General features: G+C 39.2%; 1 protein-coding gene across 16 annotated transcripts in view; it reads right to left on the bottom strand.

Moving 5' to 3' along the window:
- The window catches only part of ENOX2 (ecto-NOX disulfide-thiol exchanger 2), a 279,817-nt gene that overhangs the window by 53,125 nt on the left and 205,235 nt on the right, over nucleotides 1-21,457 (bottom strand). For all 16 annotated transcript variants that reach the window (XM_073879143.1, XM_073879139.1, XM_073879138.1 and 13 more), the window contains one exon: nucleotides 14,726-14,860. In XM_073879143.1, the coding sequence (XP_073735244.1) occupies nucleotides 14,726-14,860 (135 nt within the window). The remainder of the gene's footprint in view (nucleotides 1-14,725; nucleotides 14,861-21,457) is intronic.

The raw sequence follows: 21,457 nt of genomic DNA, 5'->3' as shown, positions 1-21,457 counted from the left end.
TTAGGAATTCAAACTTTTATTTATTTATTTATTTATTTATTTATTTATTTATTTATTTATTTAATTTTATTTTATTGTGTTATGTTAGTCACCATACATTAGTTTTTTTTCCTTTTTCCTATTTTTTTAATTTAATTTTATTATGTTATGTTAATCACCATACATTACATCATTAGTTTTTGATGTAGTGTTCCAGGATTCATTGTTTGCATATAACACCCAGTGCTCCAAGCAATACAGGAATTCAAACTTTTAAAGGAGATTTGAAATCGTTTTATAAGGATTATGGAAAAGGCCAAGGTATTCCTCCAAAGTCCTTCCCACAATAAATACCCTGTTCTGTTTTGCTTTTATATCTCTTCTTCTAGCACCTTTTCCCTATAGCCTTCTGACTCTTGGTATTGCCATGCCTGGAAGTGTCATAAGACGTTGGTTTGTATTCCCCCTTCTGATTCATGAACTTCCCCAAATCCCAGCTTACTAGAGATGCTACAGATGCTTTGTGAGTTGGGCCAGCTTGCTCCTCTGAGTTGTGGCTCTACTACATGATTTCAAGTAATATTTCAGTGTAGCCTTAAACATTCCTGTTCCTTAGCAACTTGGGCTCATTCAACCTAGAGTAGTTACCTGGAAGTAAAATCATCCTCTGTTCTCTATGCATTTGAGCCAGGGAGTTACACTGGAGGCACATACCATTTCTGTGCTGCCATCCAGTCATTCATATGTCCATCCAGTTAATAGTTTGATGCCAGGCCCTGTGCCAGGTGTTGGGATTGAGGGAATGAGTAAGGCAAAATCCTCGGCCTCATAGTCTAGTTTAGAAACATCCATGCAGTTACAATGCTGTATCACCAATTATCAACACCCAAATTGTTGGGTGCTTACAATGTGCTAGACACTGTGCTAAGCATTTTATATAATCACATTTCAGTAAGCCTATGAACTAGCTACTTATCCTTCATTTTATACAGAAATTGGGGCTCAGAGTATTTAGTTACTTGACCAAGATTACAAGCCAGTAAGAAGCAGAACTAGGATTCAAATCTAGGCTGGTCTAACCATAATGCTCCTAACCACTACACTGTCTCAGTGTAGTATGACAATTGTTTTAATGAATTAACTTCATTATAGGTGTAAAGTGAACCAGGTATAACTAAAAACATGGCAGATGAGCAACAAAGTGCTTCCATACAATTATTTTTTTCCCAGTGGGACAGATTAAAGGTGGATACAAATTCTTTGAGACCCTTCTCATCAAGAGATGAGGTCTATGCCCCCCACCCCATTTGAATCTGGATGGGCTACAGACTACTTTGACACAAGAAGTGTTCTGTTTTCAGGCTCAGGCCTTAAGAGAGATACCATTCCCACTTCTTGTTTCTGGGAACACATGCTACTGGAGCTTCAAGATACCGTGTAACATGTTGGAGTATCATGGTAGAGAGACATGTGGAGAAGGCCTTAGAGTAAATGGAAAGAGAGGGATCCAGCTGAGCTCAGTGTTTTTATCTGTCCCTGCCAAGGTGCCATGCATACGAATAAAGTTGTCTTGGAACCTCCAGACTAGCCTACCATTGCTGAGACATCCCAGTTGATACCATATGGCACAAAAGAATTGCCCATATGAGTCCTGCTCAAATTCTTCACCCAGAAACTCTTAAAATAGAATAAAATGATTGTTTTTTAAGCTGCTAAGTTATAAAATAGTTTGTCATACAGCAATAGAGACGCAGAATATGCAGCATGCCTAGGGAATGGGGTGTGATTAATTAACAGAGTTGGCTATTTTCAATGAAGGGAAATAGAAAGTACACCAAACACCCAAACTAGACTGACCATGATTTTTCTCAGATTATTGAAGAGGTGCTTTGGGACCCTGCAAGGCCCCAGAGCCACTGTCTCAAGAAATTGTCACTGTACTGTTGCTGTGTGGAAGAGCCAGTTGAAACAATGCCAGGTGACCGACACTCTACTATGTGGACTAAGACTACAGATGTCTACAAAACACTAGAAACCTTAGAGGTTGCCCATTTTTGATGCCTGACAAAGACACCACATATGCCAATTTTATGGTTCAGTCCTTGATATTTTCTGGCAGGATGGTTCACACTGGTGTTCCTTCTGTAAAATGCAAACTCCACTTTTGTGGCAGGGGAAGAGGGATGGTGTCCATAATACTACTACCCATTAATTCAGTGTACATGAATTTCTAGGTTATGATTTTATTTTATACATATCATCTCATTTAATCTTAACAATCCTAAGGAATAGGTAATATATTACTCTCTATTTTACAGATGAGGAAATTGAGGCTCACAGAGTTAACACTGTAAGGCCATACAGTAGGTGGCTTTTACTAACCATACTCTCAACCATTAGTCTATATTGCTTCCCACCAAGTCCACGGATCCACAGGAAAAAAAGACACTCCTTGTCAGATTAAGCTCTGTTTCTTTCTTTTTTTTTTTTTAAGATTTTATTTATTTATTTATTTATTTATTTATTTATTTATTTATTTATTTGACACAGAGAGAGAGAGAGAGTGAGAGCAGGAACACAAGCAGCGGGAGTGGAAGAGGGAGAAGCAGGCTTCCCACCAAGCAGGGAGCCCAATGTGGGGCTCGATCCCAGGACCCTGGGATCATGACCTGAGCTGAAGGCAGATGCTCAACGACTGAGCCACCCAGGCGCCCCAAGCTCTGTTTCTAACTACTCAACTTGTAGCAGGCCTTCAAATATTTATGTCCCAAAGGCTACCATCCAGTTGCTTATCTCTATACCTAGAACTTCCTGTTGAGATGTCTGATATATGTATTGCCACACTATTAGGAAATTTAGAGGCTTCTGTTTTAAATCCATTGTCTCAACTTTGATCCACAGAAGTTGAAATTATGGCAGTGTATGAACTGGAGGTGGGCAAAGGTAGGAGATAACACATTTACTGTTGGTCTTGCCTTTTTAGAACCGGACCTGGTTCTGGCTGGCTGGGAAGCCCCTTCACACCCTTAGAAAGGCTCTTCCTAAACTTAGTGACTTCTCCCCATCCAAGTGCCCCCCTGACCATAAAGGCATTTCTATTCTGTTAGGTGTTCCAGAGACTCTTTGAGCACCAGGAGGTAGTTTGCACTCATAATAAAACCACTGTAATGCAATCATAGATTAGTCTAAAATAAGCACACCAAATGGGATCTAAATATAATTAAGGTATTTCACAGAGAATTATGATTCCAATTCCGGTATACATTTCTGGGACATTACTGCTTTTTCTTTAGAGTTCCCACAAAATTCACTGGAAAATTAAGAATTACGCCTGGGTATTGAGAAATTTTAACCCACTACAGTCTTGACTGCCTCCTCTTCATGCAAATCCTCAAAAGACTGAAACAGTCAACCTGAAGAGAGAATACATATTTCTAAGGACAGCCAGGCTGCACTGTGAGATGATCCTGAAGTTATCACTAGCCCTCTTGGAAAGAGAGCACAAGTTTCCAAATTTTTACAAAATGACTCTCAAATTCTACCAACATCTGCCTGTTTCTCCAGAAGATCATCTAAACCCTTGCTTCAGGCCAGCTGGAAAATTAAAGCAGGGCCTGGTTCACGAACAATTGCAAATAAGGTAGCAAACTAGGCTTGGGTGGGTTATATGGCACAGTTTTAGTTAACAAAGACTCACCCCAGTAAATCTCAACTTTGATTTCAAATTTCTACTAATGAAGCTTTTTTATTTAGTATAAATTTTTGCAAATATCTACCTTTCTAGCCCATCTTCCACCTATTCCTTCCTATTTATTTATATTGTGTTCTTGCCTTATTAGAACATTTGACAGATTCAGGATCATGACCTTGACTCTCATGAGATGCTGTGAACACCTTTGCAGGGGCATTAGTGAGGACATTTCCTGCTACATCTGTGGTTCCCAGATTTCTAGATTTTAGAGAGGAATAAAATAAAATTACATATACACATACATTTAATTATACCCCTCTTAATTTGCCAAGAAAAGACGTGGGGAGAAAATAACAGAAACTAGCCAGTGTACCATTCGCACAGTTCATAAAAGACAGAACATTTTTTGGGGGGGAGGAAAAGATGGCAGAGTAGGGGACCCTATTCCAACTGGTCCCCGGAATTGAGCTGGATATCTACCAGACCACTCTGAACACCCATGAAATCAGCCTGAGATGTAAGAAGATATATCTGGATCTCTACAGAATATCACAGGCGGTTGGTTTTGAGGTATGAAGCAGGGAGCCATGATTCTGTGGACACATATCCAAAGATAAATGGAAGGGGGAAGGAGCTGTGGGGATCCTATGCTGCTGGTGAGCAATAGCCTCCCATGCTAGGGACAGGGCACAGACTTGCAGACTGGTAGCAGTGGGGAAAGGAATTAGGGCAGCCCCCTGGACTGAAACCTGGAGTGGCGTGGCTGCACATGTGAACTGGGGGCAGCTGGTGGTTTTAGAAGTACAGAGGGGAGAGACGTGCCCAGATCTGGAGGCGAGGACTGGGAGTGCTGCTGAGGGGTGCACAACCCAGGACCCTGCAGTTTATAGCAGCACAGACAGAAATGGAGATAGTGTGGCCTGGAGAGCTCACTGAAGAACAGACTGTGATCCCTCTGTTCCAAGGCAGAGGGTTGGAAATGATCTCTTCTGCTCTGACTCCCGGAAGAGATGTGGAAATCCTCCAGGGAAAGCCGCCAGAGAACAAAAGCCCCCCAAAACCGGTTTTCATTGAGCCCATCCTCCCCAGAGGGGGTAGAGCAACTCTGCCCAAACAGGGTTGCCTGAATAACAACGGGGCAGGCCCCTCCCCCAGAAGACAGGCTGGGAGAACAAGAGGCTGACAACCCTAAGGTCCCTATAAAACAGGTGCGTCTTGCTTGGGCTGTGATCAATAATTTGGACTCTGTACATTCCCTCAACCACCCCTCAATGGAATGACTAGGAGGAGGAACCCCCAAAATAGGAAAGACTCAGAGACTGTGACTTCTGCCACAGATTTACAAATGGTTGCAGAGATAACCAAGTTGTGGGAGATGGAATTCAGGATAGCAGTTGTGAAGACAACAGCTAGAATGGAGAAATTGATTAATGGCAACATAGAGTCTCTAAGGGCAGAAATGAAAGCTGAACTGGCAGAACTTAAAAATGCTATCAATGAGATCCAATCTAATCTAGATGATCTAACAGCTAGGGTAAGTGAGGCAGAAGAACGAATTAATGATCTAGAAGACCAACTGATAGAAAAGAAGGAAAAAGAGGAGGCCAGGGAGAAACAACTCAAAATCTATGAAAACAGATTCAGAAAAATAAGTGACACCATGAAACATTCCAATGTCAGAATTATTGGGATCCCTGAGGGGGTAGAGAGAGAGAGAGAACGGACTAGAAGATATATTTGAGCAAATTGTAGCTGAGAACTTCCCTAATCTGGGGAATGAAACAAACACTCATGTCCTAGAGGCAGAGGGGACCCCACCCAAGATCAAGGAAAACAGGCCAACGCCCTGGCATGTAATAGTAAAACTCGCAAATCTTAAAACCAAGGAAACTATCTTAAGAGCGGTTATGGGGAAGAGATTCCTTATGTACAGAGGGAGGAACGTCAGAATAATGTCAGACCTATCCATAGAGACCTGGCAAGCCAGAAAGGCCTGGCAAGACATATTCAGGGTACTAAATGAGAAGAACATGCAGCCAAGAATACTTTATCCAGCAAGGCTGTCATTTAGAATGGATGGAGAGATGCAGAGCTTCCAAGAATATGTGACCACTAAGCCGGCCCTGCAAGAAATATTAAGTGGGGTTCTATAAAAGTTGAAAGACCCCAAGAGTGATATAGAACAGAAATTTACAGAGACAATCTATACAAACAAGGACTTCACAGGCAACATGATGACAATAAATTCATATCTTTCAATAATCACTCTCAATGTGAATGGCCTAAATGCTCCCATAAAATGGCACAGGGTTGCAGATTGGATAAAAAGACAGGACCCATCCATATGCTGTCTACAAGAGACTCATTTTAAACCTAAAGATACATCCAGACTGAAAGTGAAGGGATGGAGATTCATCTTCCCTGTCAACGGACCTCAAAAGAAAGCTGGGGTAGCAATTCTTATATCAGACAAATTAGATTTTAAGCTAAAGACTGTAGTTAGAGACACAGAAAGACACTATATCAATCTTAAAGGGTCTATCCAACAAGAAGATCTAGTAACTGTAAATCTCTACGCCCCCAACATGGGAGCAGCCATCTACATAAGCCAACTGTTAAACAAAACAAAGAGTCATATTGATAATAATATATTAATTGTAGGAGACCTCAAATACTCCACTCTCAGCAACAGACAGATCATCTAAGCAGAAAATCAACAAAGAAACAAGAGTTTTGAATGATACACTGGACCAGATGGATCTCATAGATATATACAGAACATTCCACCCCAAAACAACAGAATACTCATTCTTCTCAAGCACACACGGAACTTTCTCCAGAATAGACCACATATTGGGTCACAAATCAGGTCTCAACTGATACCAAAAGAGTGAGATTACTCCCTGCATATTCTCAGACCATAATGCTTTAAAACTGGAACTCAATCACAAGAAAAAATTTGGAAGAAATTCAAACACTTGGAAGCTAAGGACCACTCTGCTCAAGAATGTTTGGGTCAACCAGGAAATCAAAGAAGAACTTAAACAATTCATGGAAACCAATGAGAATGAAAACACATCAGTCCAAAACCTATGGGATACTGCAAAGGCGGTCCTAAGGGGGAAATACATAGCCATTCAAGCCTCACTTAAAAAAATGGAAAAATCCCGAATTCACCAACTAACTTTACACCTTAAAGAACTAGAGAAAAAGCAACAAATGATGCCTAAGCCACGCATTAGAAGGGAAATAATTAAGATTAGAGAAAAGATCAATGAATTAGAAACCAAGAACACAGTAGATCAGATCAACGAAACTAGAAACTGGTTCTTTGAAAGAACTAATAAGATCAATAAACCACTGGCCAGACTTATCCAAAAGAAAAGAGAAAGGACCCAAATGAATAAAATTATGAATAAAAGGGGAGAGATCACGACTAACATCAAGGAAATAGAAGCAATTATTAGAAATTATTATCAACAACTATATGCCAATAAATTAAGCAACTAGAAGAAATGGATACCTTCCTGGAAACCTATAAACTGCCAAGACTGAAACAAGAAGAAATTGACAACCTGAATAGGACAATAGCCAGTAACGAGATTGAAGCAGTGATAAAAACCTCCCAAAAAACAAGAGTCCAGGGCCTGATGGATTCCCTGGGGAATTGTACCAAACATTCAAAGAAGAAATAATACCTATTCTCCTGAAGCTATTTCAGAAAACAGAAACAGAAGGAAAGCTTCCAGACTCATTCTATGAGGCCAGTATTACCTTAATCCCCAAACCAGGCAAAGATCCCATCAAAAAGGAGAATTTCAGACTGATATCCCTGATGAATATGGATTCCAAAATTCTCAACAAAATCCTAGCTAATGGGATCCAACAATACATTAAAAGGATCATCCACCACGACCAAGTGGGATTTATCCCCAGGATGCAAGGGTGGTTCAACATTTGCAAATCAATGTGATAGAACACATTAATAAGAGGAGAGAGAAGAACCATATGGTCCTCTCAATTGATGCAGAAAAAGCATTTGACAAAATACAGCATCCTTTCCTGATTAAAACTCTTCAGAGTATAGGGATAGAGGGAACATTCCTCAAGTTCATAAAATCCATCTATGAAAAACCCACAGCAAATATCATCCTCAATGGGGAAAAGATGAGAGTCTTTCCCTTAAGATCAGGAACATGACAAAGATGCCCATTCTTGCCACTATTGTTCAACATAGTACTAGAAGTCCTAGCAACAGGAATCAGACAACAAAAAGAAATAAAAGGGATTCAAATTAGCAAAGAAGAAGTCAAACTCTCTCTCTTCACAGATGACATGATACTTTATGTGAAAAATTCAAAGGACTCCACCCCCAAATTACTAGAACTCATACAGCAATTCAGTAATGTGGCAGGATACAAAATCGATGCACATAAATCAGTTGCTTTCTTATACACTAACAATGCAATCGTAGAAAGAGAAATTAGAGAAATGGTTCCATTTACAATAGCACCAAAAATCATAAGATACCTCAGAATAAACCTAATCAAAGAGGTAAAGGATCTATACTCTAGGAACTACAGAACACTCATGAAAGAAATTGAGGGAGACACAAAAAGATGGAAAAAACATTCCACGCTCATGGATCAGAAGAATAAACATTGTTAAAATGTCTATGCTACCCAGGGCAATCTACACCTTCAACGCCATCCTGATCAAAATTCCAATGACATTTTTCAAAGTGCTGGGACAAACAATCCTAAAATTTGTATGGAATCAGAAAATACCCCGAATCTCCAAGGAAATGTTGAAAAAGAAAAACAAAGCTGGGGGCACCATGTTGCCCAATTTCAAGCTATATTACAAAGCAGTGATCACCAAGACAGCATGGTACTGGCACAAAAACAGACATATAGACCAATGGAAGAGAATAGAGAGCCCAGATATCGACCCTAAACTCTGTGGTCAAATAATCTTTGACAAAGCAGAAAAAAATATGCAATGGAAAAAAGAGTCTCTTCAACCAATGGTATTGGGAAAATTGGACAGCTATATACAGAAGAATGATACTCAAACATTCTCTAATACCATACACAAAGGTAAACTCAAAATGGATGAAAGACCTCAATGTGAGACAGGAATCCATCAATTTCTTTCAAGATACATCTCCAAAGGCTAGTGAAACAAAAGCAAAAATGAACTTCTGGGACTTCATCAAGATAAAAAACTGCACAACAAAGCAAACAGTCAACAAAACAAAGAGGCAACCCACAGAATGGCAGAAGATATTTGCAAATGACCCTATAGACAAAGCGCTGATTTCCAAGGTCTATAAAGAGCTTCTCAAACTCAACACCCATAAAACAAATAATCAAGTCAAAAAATGGACAGAAGACATGAACAGACACTGCTCAAAAGAAGACATACAAATGGCTAACAGACACATGAAAAAATGTTCACCATCATTAGCCATCAGGGAAATTCAAATCAAAACCACATTGAGATACCACGTCACAACAGTTAGCTGGCAAAAACTGACAAGGCAAGAAAGAACAAATGTTGGAGAGGTTGTGGAGAAAGGGGAACCCTCTTACACTGTTGGTGGGAATGCAAGTTGGTATAGCCACTTTGGAAAACAGTGTGGAGGTCCCTCAAAAAATTAAAAATAGAGCTACCCTATGACCCAGCAGTTGCACTACTGGGTATTTACCCCAAAGACACAGATGTAGTGAAAAGAAGGGCCATATGCACCCCAATGTTCATAGCAGCAATGTCCGCAATAGCCAAACTGTGGAAAGAGCCGAGATGCCCTTCAACAGATGAATGGATAAAGAAGATATGGTCCATATATACAATGGAATATGACTCAGCCATCAGAAAGGATGAATACCCAACTTTTGCATCCACATGGATGGGACGGGAGGAGATTATGCTAAGTGAATTAAGCCAAGCAGAGAAAGTCAATTATCATATGGTTTCACTTATTTGTGGAACATAAGGAATAGCATGGAGGACACTACGAGAAGGAAGGGAAAAATGAAGGGAGAATCGGAGGGAGAGATGAACCATGAGAGACTATGGACTCTGAGAAACAAACTGAGGGTTTTATTTATTTTTTTTAATTTTTTTTTTAAAGATTTTATTTATTTATTCATGAAAGACAGAGAGAGAGAGAGAGAGAGAGAGAGAGAGAGAGAGAGAGAGAGAGGCAGGCAGAGGGAGAAGCAGGCTCCCAAGGAGCAGGGAGCCCGACGCGGGACTCGATCCCAGGACCCCGGGATCATGACCTGAGCCGAAGGCAGACGCTTAACCATCTGAGCCACCCAGGCGCCCCCAAACTGAGGGTTTTAGAGGGAGGGGGCTGGGGGGCTGGGTTAGCCCGGTGATGGGTATTATGAAAGGCATAATACTGCATGGAGCACTGGGTGTTATATGAAAACAATGGATCATGGATCACTACATCAAAAACTAATGATGTATTTTATGGTGACTAACATAACATAATAAAATTAAATTAAATTAAAAAAAAGATAGAACATTTTAGAACCAAAAATGCAGAATGTCTATAATCTCAGAATAAAGAACAGTTCTTGCAACTGAGCAAATTTAGCTTTAGGTAAAAATCACTATATTTTTAGTCTTATATTTTGCAGCAAACTAGGGAAAGTAATATTGACTAGTCCTGGGCTACACACCCGTCTTTGGGCTTCAGAAATCACTCAAGCACCTCACTAGTGTCCATTCCTATATATGAAGCTCTGTATGAAAAGATTCTTTCAGAACAAAAATGTCCAACACACACAAAATTGTGAAGGGCTATGAAAAGTTTGACTTCTCTGAGGTTTGGTGTATTTTCTCTTCATGGAAAATGCAAATTATGTTAACTGATTAGGTTTCCCTTTTTGTTTTGGCTACCTGGTCACAGGTACAGCTCAATTTTAGAAATTGGGTAGGATCCTATGACCTATACATATGAATTCTAATTAACCTCCCTACCTGGTCTTCACCTTTGATATTCATTTATATTTTCCTAGATGCTGGTTTATTTTACTTGTAATTTTTCTCTTTTATTGTAACCTTACTTATAAGCTGCCTTAAAGTCTTTATGGAATGGGGTGATGTAATTCCACTCAACACTTAACCACTGTCCCCATACTGTATACTCTTGCATACTTTCCAGTCATCAATGCATTATTTCCTCTTCCTGGATCATTCTTAGCTCTTTCTTTCCCACCTGCCACATTCCTATATATCCCTGGACACTGAACTCAAATATTACCACTTCTGTGAACGTTCCCAGACCATGACCACCTACCTATCACTCTCTCTCATCCCAGTCTAGCTAAAACAGTACTTTTGTACATGTTTCTAACTAAGATATTTGTTACACTGTAGTGTTGTGATATTGACTGGCCTGCCTCTGTTACTGGACTTTGAGCTTGAAGGCAAGGATTGAGCCATGCCCATTTTGGATCCCCTGGACCCTAGTTCAATATATTTTTAATGAATGGATGGCTGAATAAAAGCACAAATGAGCAAAATAGATAGGAATCCTCTGAGTTGTCATTCAAGAGGCATTTCATACATGAGATGTATTAGGGAGAAAATACAGGGGTTCTAAAAGTACTGAAGCCAGTATGCGGGCAAGGATCTTATCTTTTTTTTTTTCTTTTTGACAAAGAGAGACACAGCATGAGAGGGAACACAAGCAGGGGGAGTGGGAGAGGGAGAAGCAGGCTCCTGGCTGAGCAGGGAGCCCGATGCAGGGCTCGATCCCAGGACCCTGGGACCATGACCTGAAGCCGAAGGCAGACGCTTAAGGACTGAGCCACCCAGGCACCCCATCTTATCTTTTTTTGTTCATTGTTTTATCTGCAGGGCTTCTCACAGTACCTTGCATATAGCAGACCTCAGTAAATATTTCTTGTATAAATGAATGTGCAAATGGTCTCACTTGGCCACTCTTTGTAATAGTTTCCATGGGGAGTCTTGAGAGTACCATCACTGGGTAAGCGTTAAGCTTGTTTTATGGAGGTACTAATTCTATTTGTTATAGTGTTTTATATATCATTGGCTTTCAGTGAAGTGTCCACCATGCTGGTGAACAGTGCTCTCCTTTCTCAGGATTTCAACCTTATCTGCCACTGAAGGCATATTCTTTTTGTGGAAGATATTAAATATAATGAAACCACAAGTCTGGCTCTCCTTGGGGAGCTTGTGGAGCAGTGGCCTGTCATGTGTCACACATCCTCATTCTTTCTTTCTGTTCCCATCAGAGTTGGCCTTCTGGATTCAGTGAGAACTGCCTTCTTCTTTTTTTTTTTTTTTTAAAGATTTTATTTGTTTGAGAGAGAGCGAGAAAGAGCAAGAGAGAGAGAGTGAGCATGAGTGGGGGTGGCAGAGAGAGAGGGAGAAGCAGACTCCCCGCTGAGCAGGGAGCCTGATGGGGGGCTTGATCCCAGGACCCAAGGGTCACAACCTGAGCCAAAGGCAGATGCTTAACTGACTGAACCACCCAGGCACCCTGAGAACTGCCTTCTTAAAAATGACAATGCCCGTGGATGGGCAGTGTCTTGCTCTGGGAATAAGGTCCATAAATCCATACTTTCCAACATCTCCTATTATGGAGGTGACATAGTCAATAAAGTGGAGACACCATAATGAGAGACACTTCTCCTTTGGGACTTCACAGGCTCCACATTTGAATGCTAAGGATATTTTAATTGAGGGGAAAATAAAGGAAGCAGCACACAGTATACAATGAGTACTCCTTAAGCGGTCCATCCTTGGATTCATCTGCAATGACGGGCTGAACGATGCTCCTTAAACAGAAAGTCTGACTCTTTTTGGTCCTTCTCTTCATGTGAAAACTAACATTAGTCTTATTTGACCAGCTTGGAAAAGCAAATACTCTTGCAGGAAAGACAACTGCCAGCCAGAGGGTATCTCCTAATCTGCCATCATTGTGGATTAACTTTATTGAATAGCAGCTGTACAAAACACCATGTTAGATGAAAAGGAGCTCCAAACCAAAATAATGTAATGTAATAATGGAAGGCAAGTCAGGCTGTCTAATCTCTCTAGACTGTAAGAGATTGTGACTCAGGACCACTCCATATGGAGCTATAAAATAATATATAATGTTTTAGTTTAAATTGTATTACAGTGAAATAATGAAGAAGAACTAAATTTAAAGACCTATTATACCCTTTAGAAATATCTGTAAGAAATATATTAACAATGATTTTAAAGTATTTTAATAGCCAACATGTTTGAGCACTAACAACATGCCAGGCATTGTTCTAAGCACAATTGTCACAAAACCCCTAAGGGTTACGTATTATTAGTCTGATTTTATGGATAAAGAAATTGAGTCTCCTAGAAGATATTTAACTACTCAAGATAAAGTAGTGAAAGAAACAGGCTTGGAAGTCAGGCTGATTGACTCCAGGGTCTGAGCACTTAACTATTATGCAATACTGGCTCCTGTCATAGCACCTGCTGATTCCAGCTTGGCCCCACTAGTCATTTGAAACCCAAGGAGATCTATGGTCCAATCATTCGGCCCTCAAAGGATCCTTGGTTGCTCATTTCAATCATGGTTGGTCTAATGGAGTAGGATGCAATCTAGTCAATGATAGTCCAGAGCATGAATTATAGTTTGGTGGGACAGTTCTTTGCCTCTGCCATGTATAGAATCCAAGCTCCTTCGCCCTCCACCCATTTCGAATTCACATATTTTTTTTCTTTACATTTGGCTACTTCTATGCTTGTTTCCTCGTTTCTATGTAACCAAATTTCTTAATTTATTATTAAGATTATTAAGCATCATTTCCTACCCTACCATGTCCCCATTATAACTTATAAGGATTCAAAATCTGAACTGGAATTATGAAATTATTTTTGGGGGAGTGGGGGTCACTAACTATATAAACAAATGGCACAACAAAGTGGCATCACTCTAGATCTATTTCTCAACTTTACTGTGTTTGTGAATGACCTGGGGATCATGTTTAAATGCAACTTCTGATTCAGTAGCTCTGGGCTGGGGCCTAAGATTCTGGGCTTCTTCTTCTTTTTTTTTTTAAAGACTTTGTTCATTTATTTGAGAGAGAGAGGGAGTGAGAGAGAGACCACAAGCAGGGGGAGAAGCAGAGGGTGAAGTAGGCTCCCTGCTGAGCAGGGAGCCCTACGTGAGACTCGATCCCAGGACCCTGAGATCACTACCTGAGCCGAAGGCAGACACTTAACTGACTGAGCCACCCAGGCGCCCAGATTCTGGGCTTCTTAACAACTCCCAGGTTATGCAGATTATACTTTGAGTAGCAAGGTACTTGATCAGCTTGGTTCTGTCATTCTTTTAAGTAGGACCACAATTAAATGAACCTGGGGAGATTAACGTTTAGGATATTTTAAAAGCACTGAGATGGCAATTCCCTAATGTCTTCACAAATCCATTTTAATGGTTAATAATAGTTCTGATAGCACAGAAGACTTTTTTGTGTTTAAACCAAATGCTTCAGATGCTGTGGCATTTTTCTTCTGATTTTATCCTTAGTGGAGATGGAATCAGTACACCATGTCCATTCTCTTAATGGTTACTATGTTTAAAAAAATATGAACAATTATTCAATGTGAACAACTTTGGGATGGTTCCCACCATCTCCTTTCCCCCACTTTAGGAATCCATGATTTTTGAGGTGTCTAAGTCCATTCTCATTTCTGCTCCATGTTTATCTGTCTCCTCTAAATCTATAAAATTAGATAAACTTTGTAATTCCTTTCCAAATCCTGTTGTCTTTTATTTAATTGAGCTATTTAAATATTTAATGACCATATCTTGCATCAGATATATCCCTACCTTGCCCATAGCACAATAGGGAGTATACTAGTAACTACTGGCCACCCAGCCTATAAAGCTCATATTACAAAAATGCACACTCTAGGCAGAATCTGGTAAATGTCAACTTCAAAATAAGTTGTGTCATACTGTTATATTTATTACCACATGGTCAATAAAAAGAAACACTCGTGACGTGATTAAAAATAGCATACCAGGTAAAATTGGTTGTCCAGCGATTCCCAGGGGTGCCATTCCAAGATTATTCATTGCTGTGGCCCATGCAGTTGGATCAGACATAGGTAGCGTCATTGCAGTGGAATCCACATTCAGAGTTCTACTATTATCAGCTAAAGAGAAATGACAAGCAAAATAATTTGTTGTATTAAGGTTTCAGTATATAGTTTGCTTAACATAAACTGGCAAACTCTTTACAGAAACGGACTGATGGACAAATGGTAGATAGGGCCTGAATTCCAGCTCTTTACAAGGGTTAAAACAATATGGCTTGAATTGGCAGGAAGTCATAGAATTTGAAAGCAGTTTACCAGATGGCATTTTAGTGTGTTTCTTTCTTTCTCTCTCTGCTCCCTCTGTTCCTTCCTTCCGTTTTTTTTTTTTAATGAAGACTTTATTTTTTTTAGAGCAATTTTAGGTTCACAGCAAAATTAAGGAGAAGGTACAGAGATTTCACATGTGCCCCCTGCCTCCACACATGCACAGCCCCCCATTATCAACATTCTGCACCAGAGCAGCACATTTGCTACAACTGATGGATCTACATTGATGCATCATAATCATTCAAAAGCCAGAGTTTACATTAGGGTTCACTCTTGGTGTTGTACATTCTATGGGTTTGGACAAATATATAATAACATGTATACATCATTCAGAATATTTTCACTGCCCTAAAAATCCTCTGTGCTTGTTTATTCATCCCTCCCTGCCCCCCAGCCCCTGCCCATTACTGATCTTATACCATCTCCATAGTTTCACCTTTTCTATAATGTCATATAATTGGAATCATACAACATGTAGCCTTTTCAGACTGGCTTCTCTCAGTAGTATGCATTTAATGTTCCTCCATGTCTTTTCATGGCTTGATAGCTCATTTCCTTTTAGTCCTGAATAATATTCCATCATATGGATGCACCACAGTTTATTTATCCATTTACCTACTGCAGGACATTGCACTTGTTTCCAAGTTTTGACAGTTATGAATAAAACTACTATAAACATCCATGTGCACGTTTTTGCATGGACATAAGTTTTCACCTCCTTTGGGTAAATGGCAAACAGCACAATCAGTGGACTGTACAGTAAGAACATGTTTAGTTTTATAAGAAACTGTCAGCCTGTCTTCTAAAGTGGCTGTACCATTTTGCATTCCCACCAGCAATAAATGAGATTTCCTGTTGCTCCATACCATCACCAGTATTTAGTGTTGTCAGTATTCTGGATTCCGGCCACTCTAATAGGTGTCTAGTGGTATTTGTTGTTTTACTTTGCATTTTCCTGATGATACATAATGTGGAGCATCTTTCCATATGCTTATTTACCATCTGTATATCTTCTTTAATGAGGTATCTATTAAAGTTTTTTGACCCATTTTTAAATTGGGTTGTTTTCTTATTGTGTTTTAAGAGTTCTTTGTATATTTTAGATAAAAGTCCTTTATCAGATGTGTATTTCGCAAATATTTTCTCCCAGTCTGTGGCTTGTATTCTCATTCTCTTTACATTGTCTTTTGCAGAATAGAAGATTTTAATTTTAATGAACTCCAGCTTATCAATAATTTCTGTCATGGATCATGCCTTTGGTGTTGTATTTAAAGTCATTGCCATATCCAAGGTCCTTTAGGTTTTCTCTTATGTTATCTTCTAGGAGTTTTATAGTTTTGCATTTCACATTTAGGTCTATGATCCATTTTGAGTTAATTTTTGTGATGTGTATAAAATCTGTCTAGATTTTTTTTTTTACATGTGGATTTCCAGTTGTTCTGGCACATTTGTTGAAGAGACCGTCTTTGCTCCATTGTATTGCATTTACTCCTCTGCCAAAGATCAGTTGACTCTATTTGTGTAGTCTATTTCTGGGTTCTCTATTCTACTCTACCCATCTACTTGTCTATTATTTCACCAATACCACACTGGCTTGATTGCTGTAGCTTTATAGTAAATCTTGAAGTTGGGTAGCATCAGCCTTCCAACTTTGTTCTTCTTCAGTATTTGTTGGGTATTCTGAGCCTTTTGCCTCTCCATGTAAATTTTAACACTGGTTTGTTGATATCCACAGAATAACTTGTTTGGATTTTGATGGGGATTGCATTAAATCAAGTTGAGAACTGACATCTTGGCAATATTGTGTCTTCCTATGCATGGACATGAAATATCTCTCCATTTAATTTAGTTCTTTGATTTCATTCATCAGAGTTTTATAGTTTTCTGGGTTTTTTTCCCAACTGTATATACCATAGGTGCTTGGGATGTTTCCTATTCTTCTCATAGTCTAGTTGCATACAATTACCTCAGCAGCTTCCATCCAAACTACCCATGCACGCAAACCAAGAAAAATCATCCAAGGGCTTTCACAGTAGCAATAAGAAATGAAAAATTATATTTTTGATGTAATTTCATATCTTTGAGGCAGTAACATTGAATAGAAATAGACACACAATCAACAGATATCAAATTAGCCAATTGAATATTTTGGAAATTAGGGAGACACCAGAGACTAAGCAGATAGAATACATAGTCCCTGCCTTCAAAGGTTATACAATCTAATTTAAGAGACCAGTGATGGTGGTACTGATTACTACTATTATCACTACTCTCACCGCCTCCATCCATTACTACCACTAATTATTGAACACTCACTATATGCTAGGTAAAGCACTTGGCATGCATTATTCTCATTTAACTTTCAAAACAATCTAATGAGAGGGACTATTTATATCTCCATTTAATAGATTAGAGGCTTTTACTTTATTTATTTTTAAAGATTTGTTTGTTTTAGAGAGAGAGAGTGTGTGCGCACACGTGAGAGTGGGGGAGGGGCAGAGGGAGAGAATCTTTTGGCAGACTCCCCACTGAGCGGGAGCCTGACTTGGGGCTGGATCCCATGACCCATGAGATCATGACCTGAACTGAAACCAAGAGTTGGATGTTTAACTCACTGAGCCACCCAGGCACCCCTAATAGATGAGAGACTTAAATATCACATATATTGTCCGAGGTCACCCAGGTTATATACTGTTAGCCACTATGCTTTATTATCTATAGTGAAACAATTAAGAAACAATCAAAGAAATAAATGGAATTGACCAGAAATGTTATTGAAGTTTAAGGAATGATGGGTGCCTGGGTGGCTCAGTCGTTAAGCATCTGCCTTCGGCTCAGGTCATGATCCCAGGGTCCTGGGATTGAGCCCCGCATCGGGCTCCCTGCTCTGTGAGGAGCCTGCTTCTCCCTCTCCCATTCCCGCTGTTTGTGTTCCCTCTCTTGTTGTGTGTCTCTCTGTCAAATAAATAAATAAAATCTTAAAAAAAAAAAAAAGGAATGAAAAGCTACTGTGGCTTGAGTAATGGAGAGGATAGGATTTGAACAAGTGGGCCAGATTTCTACAGAACATGTCTTGAGTGATGGGTAGTTATTAGATAAAGAAGAAAGAGGGGAAAAGACATTCCAGAAGCAGTGATGACATAAGCAGACAATGAAGTGGGTTGTATGTGCATGTATATACTGCATAGTTGGGAGATACATAATCTTAAGTCATTGGAGCACAGAAAGACTTATTTTGGGAAATTTCCCTCTGATTACTGATTTCCATAGAAAAATCTTTCCATGGCTTTTCTCCTACCTCTCATGTACACTCTTGCCAATTGCCTGAAGGCAACTCTGTTCTAATTGTAGCTTGCTATTTGTTAACATCTATCACATCCTTCTAACCTGGGAACATCAGGGATAATTCTTGGCCTGGTTATTTATAAAAGTGCTATTTTGGACACTAAATGGTCAGAATAAGAAAATGCAAATGTCCAAAAACCTTATTTCTGAAATATTAGTTTTTATCATTCTTCTATGCTGCCTATGTATCTTATCCAAAAACCACCCCCCCAACACACAGAGTGACTAATGGCCTTAAGCAATTGTTACTATAGTCAGAAGTCACATTTCAGAACTGGTGGTTTCTCCATGGGTAGAAACTCTAGCCCTTACACCCAGTTTTCGGTGCTCTCCCATGAAGGCATATTATGGCTAGAAATAGCCTCCTTGTAAATGTTACTAAGGAAACAAACATGGGGCATCAAATATCCTTCGGGTCAAGAGTTTGCATATTGATTATTTGGTTCATCTGAACTCCCAATCTCCAGTCCAGGTGAGACAAGTTTTAGGGAATGTTATAGCTGGAAGGGACCTGTTGAGATTACTGAATCTGTACCCTGATTTTCTCTCATGGCTGCAGAATGACTTCAAGAGGAAACATCTAGGTTTAGAAGGACTGGGCCCCCATGCCAAAAATAATTTCTTGCAACAGTTTGGCTACTTGTTGGCTCTGCAGTCCTGGGAAACATAAGAGATCAGGAATTATTCTTAATAAAGAATTCTGAGATCAAAAAATGAGAAGTTACAATGTATCAACCTAGCCAAATTCTGGACTAATTTTTGGGGAGGGGAGAGAATTATCTAAATTATCAGTTTCTTTTAAAGGACAGCACAGTATTACTATTTTCAAAATATATATTAATTCAAAGTGCCTGTTAAAATGTTAGCAAGTAGAGTTCCTGCTAGGCTTGTTTACATGAACCAGTTGGTTTAGATAAAGACCATGTGTAATTAACAGCATTATTTTGCTATGATAAATTCAGTTCTTAAATTCTAAAGGAGGTCTGCCTTTTCATTTCCCTCCACGCCCCCAACACCCATCTACACCTGTCAAATACTACTCATTTTTCAAGGGTCATCTCAAATGTTACGTTGTCTGTGAAGCTACCTCCCTGGAATGAATTACTCCCTCCTAGTGTGTTATCATAACATTTTATCTAGAATTTGATTTTTATATGTTTGCTTATTCTCTCACTTCTTTTCCCTAAACCAAACTTTTATTGAGTCTTACTATATGCCAGGTCATGTGTTAGTGACTAGGAATATGGAGATGAACAAAATTCATTTACTGCTCTGGAAGAACTCACAAAACAATAAGAGCACGACATATAAACAACTAAATATAAATTATTATAATAAGTACTGCAGTAAAACTATGAGGAAAGTGCTATGAGAACAGAGAAGGAATAATTAAATATGCTGGAATGGCTTTGGTTGTATGTTTGGAGCACAGAGAGCAAGAGGAATACTAGGGAAGGCTTCACTGGGAAAGAATAATTTGAGTCTTTAAGAAGGGATAGGATTTTCCTCCAGGTACTGAATGGAGGATTTGGGTTTAAGAGCATTCCAGCAAGCAAGAACAACTGGACATTACCATTGACTGCCTTGAATTATAGTTGGTGAATACATGTCTCTCTTCTGCTAGCTAGCCTGCATGCTCCTTTACGTCAGGGACTTGGTTTTAGGCGTCTTTGTTTCTCTGTTTCTTAGTTCAGTGTCTGGTATAAAGTAGGTATTCAAGAAATATTTGGGTGAATGAATAAATAAAATCAACTTACACTGATTTGGGGCACAATAAGCAATCCATGCAGTGACACTCACTAATTATTTATATACCTTTTCAGAATGATAAATTGTCTTAGAAGGGATAGCATAGTTGCTAAACTAATTCTCTCTCCAGGACAACTGAATTGACATGTAGCAATTTACTTAGAGTTACAACCAGAGATAGATGAACCCAACGAATAATTCAGTTTGATAGCATTAGCTATAATCTTTCTCCCATATAGGCACAGTCATACATATAAGCAAGCTTGTAAATTTTTACTTTCAAAGAGAAATCCCAGATGATCGTCTCTGTCTGGCAGCAATCTGGATTTAAGGTCTGCAGTAACAAAATATGTTGTGCTGAACATCTGTTTAGAATCATCACTTAATGGTAGAAAAGTTAAGTCCAGGCCTGATTCACTTTCTAGACTAAAAATGGACATCTAGCAATTTCTTTAAGTATGTTATAAAAGTAGTCCCATGTCACTAAAGAAAGAGATTGCTCATTTTCCCATAAGTTCTACATTCACTGGCACTGGCCAAGAATATTCAGAAGGCAAATATCAACTGCTGTCAAATAGTCTTCAAAATGCCTCAGCCGTCTGAAGAACATGTCCTGCTATCCTGGTTTTCCGTTCTGCCTTGTGTGGAGACTCCTCAAGAGATCACAGGTTGTAGAGTAACTGTGAATGGATACCTTCTAGGTAAGTTGATTGAATTTATGGCACTTTGGAGCAAGAGTTCATTAGTGCCAAAAGAATAAAAGATTTGGAAGTAATTATCGATTTTAACTTGGTATTGCTCCATAACTATCAAGTCATTGCCATCTGTTTATTTTTATATTATACTTCACTTGATTAACTAGTCAATTATTGTCAGTTATTTGATCTTGAAGGCAACACACACACACACACACATTCTGTGATACACCCATCCTGTAGTAGACTTAATTATTTCATATGTTTCCTTTATTTCCTTCGAAACAAGTTCAGTATGTTGGTGTCATCTCATCAACCATACTCTTTTTAGTAAGACAAAAGCTGTCCTTCTCTGGCAATTTACTCTTTCTTATGTCCAGGTTTATATCCATTGGCTTTTATGCTTGCTGTAATTTTATTACACAGTATTGTGCAAAGTTGAGGAGAGGATTTTGTCAACAAACATCTATTGAAAGTTTGTTAAGAGTAGGAAGCAATCCTGCCTAGTGATCAAGAGTATGGGTTTGGGAGTCAGATGGTTTGGGACTAGAGTCTAGCTGTACTAAGTAACTGTAATGTGCTCATTACTTCTCTTTAC

Source organism: Callorhinus ursinus, unplaced genomic scaffold (assembly GCF_003265705.2).
Source record: "Callorhinus ursinus isolate GAN/ISIS: 27379988/994484 unplaced genomic scaffold, GSC_fseal_2.0 scaffold33, whole genome shotgun sequence".
Lineage (NCBI taxonomy): Eukaryota > Metazoa > Chordata > Mammalia > Carnivora > Otariidae > Callorhinus > Callorhinus ursinus.
The sequence above is the reverse complement of the archived record's forward strand: the minus strand, read 5'-3'. Positions and strand labels throughout refer to the sequence as shown.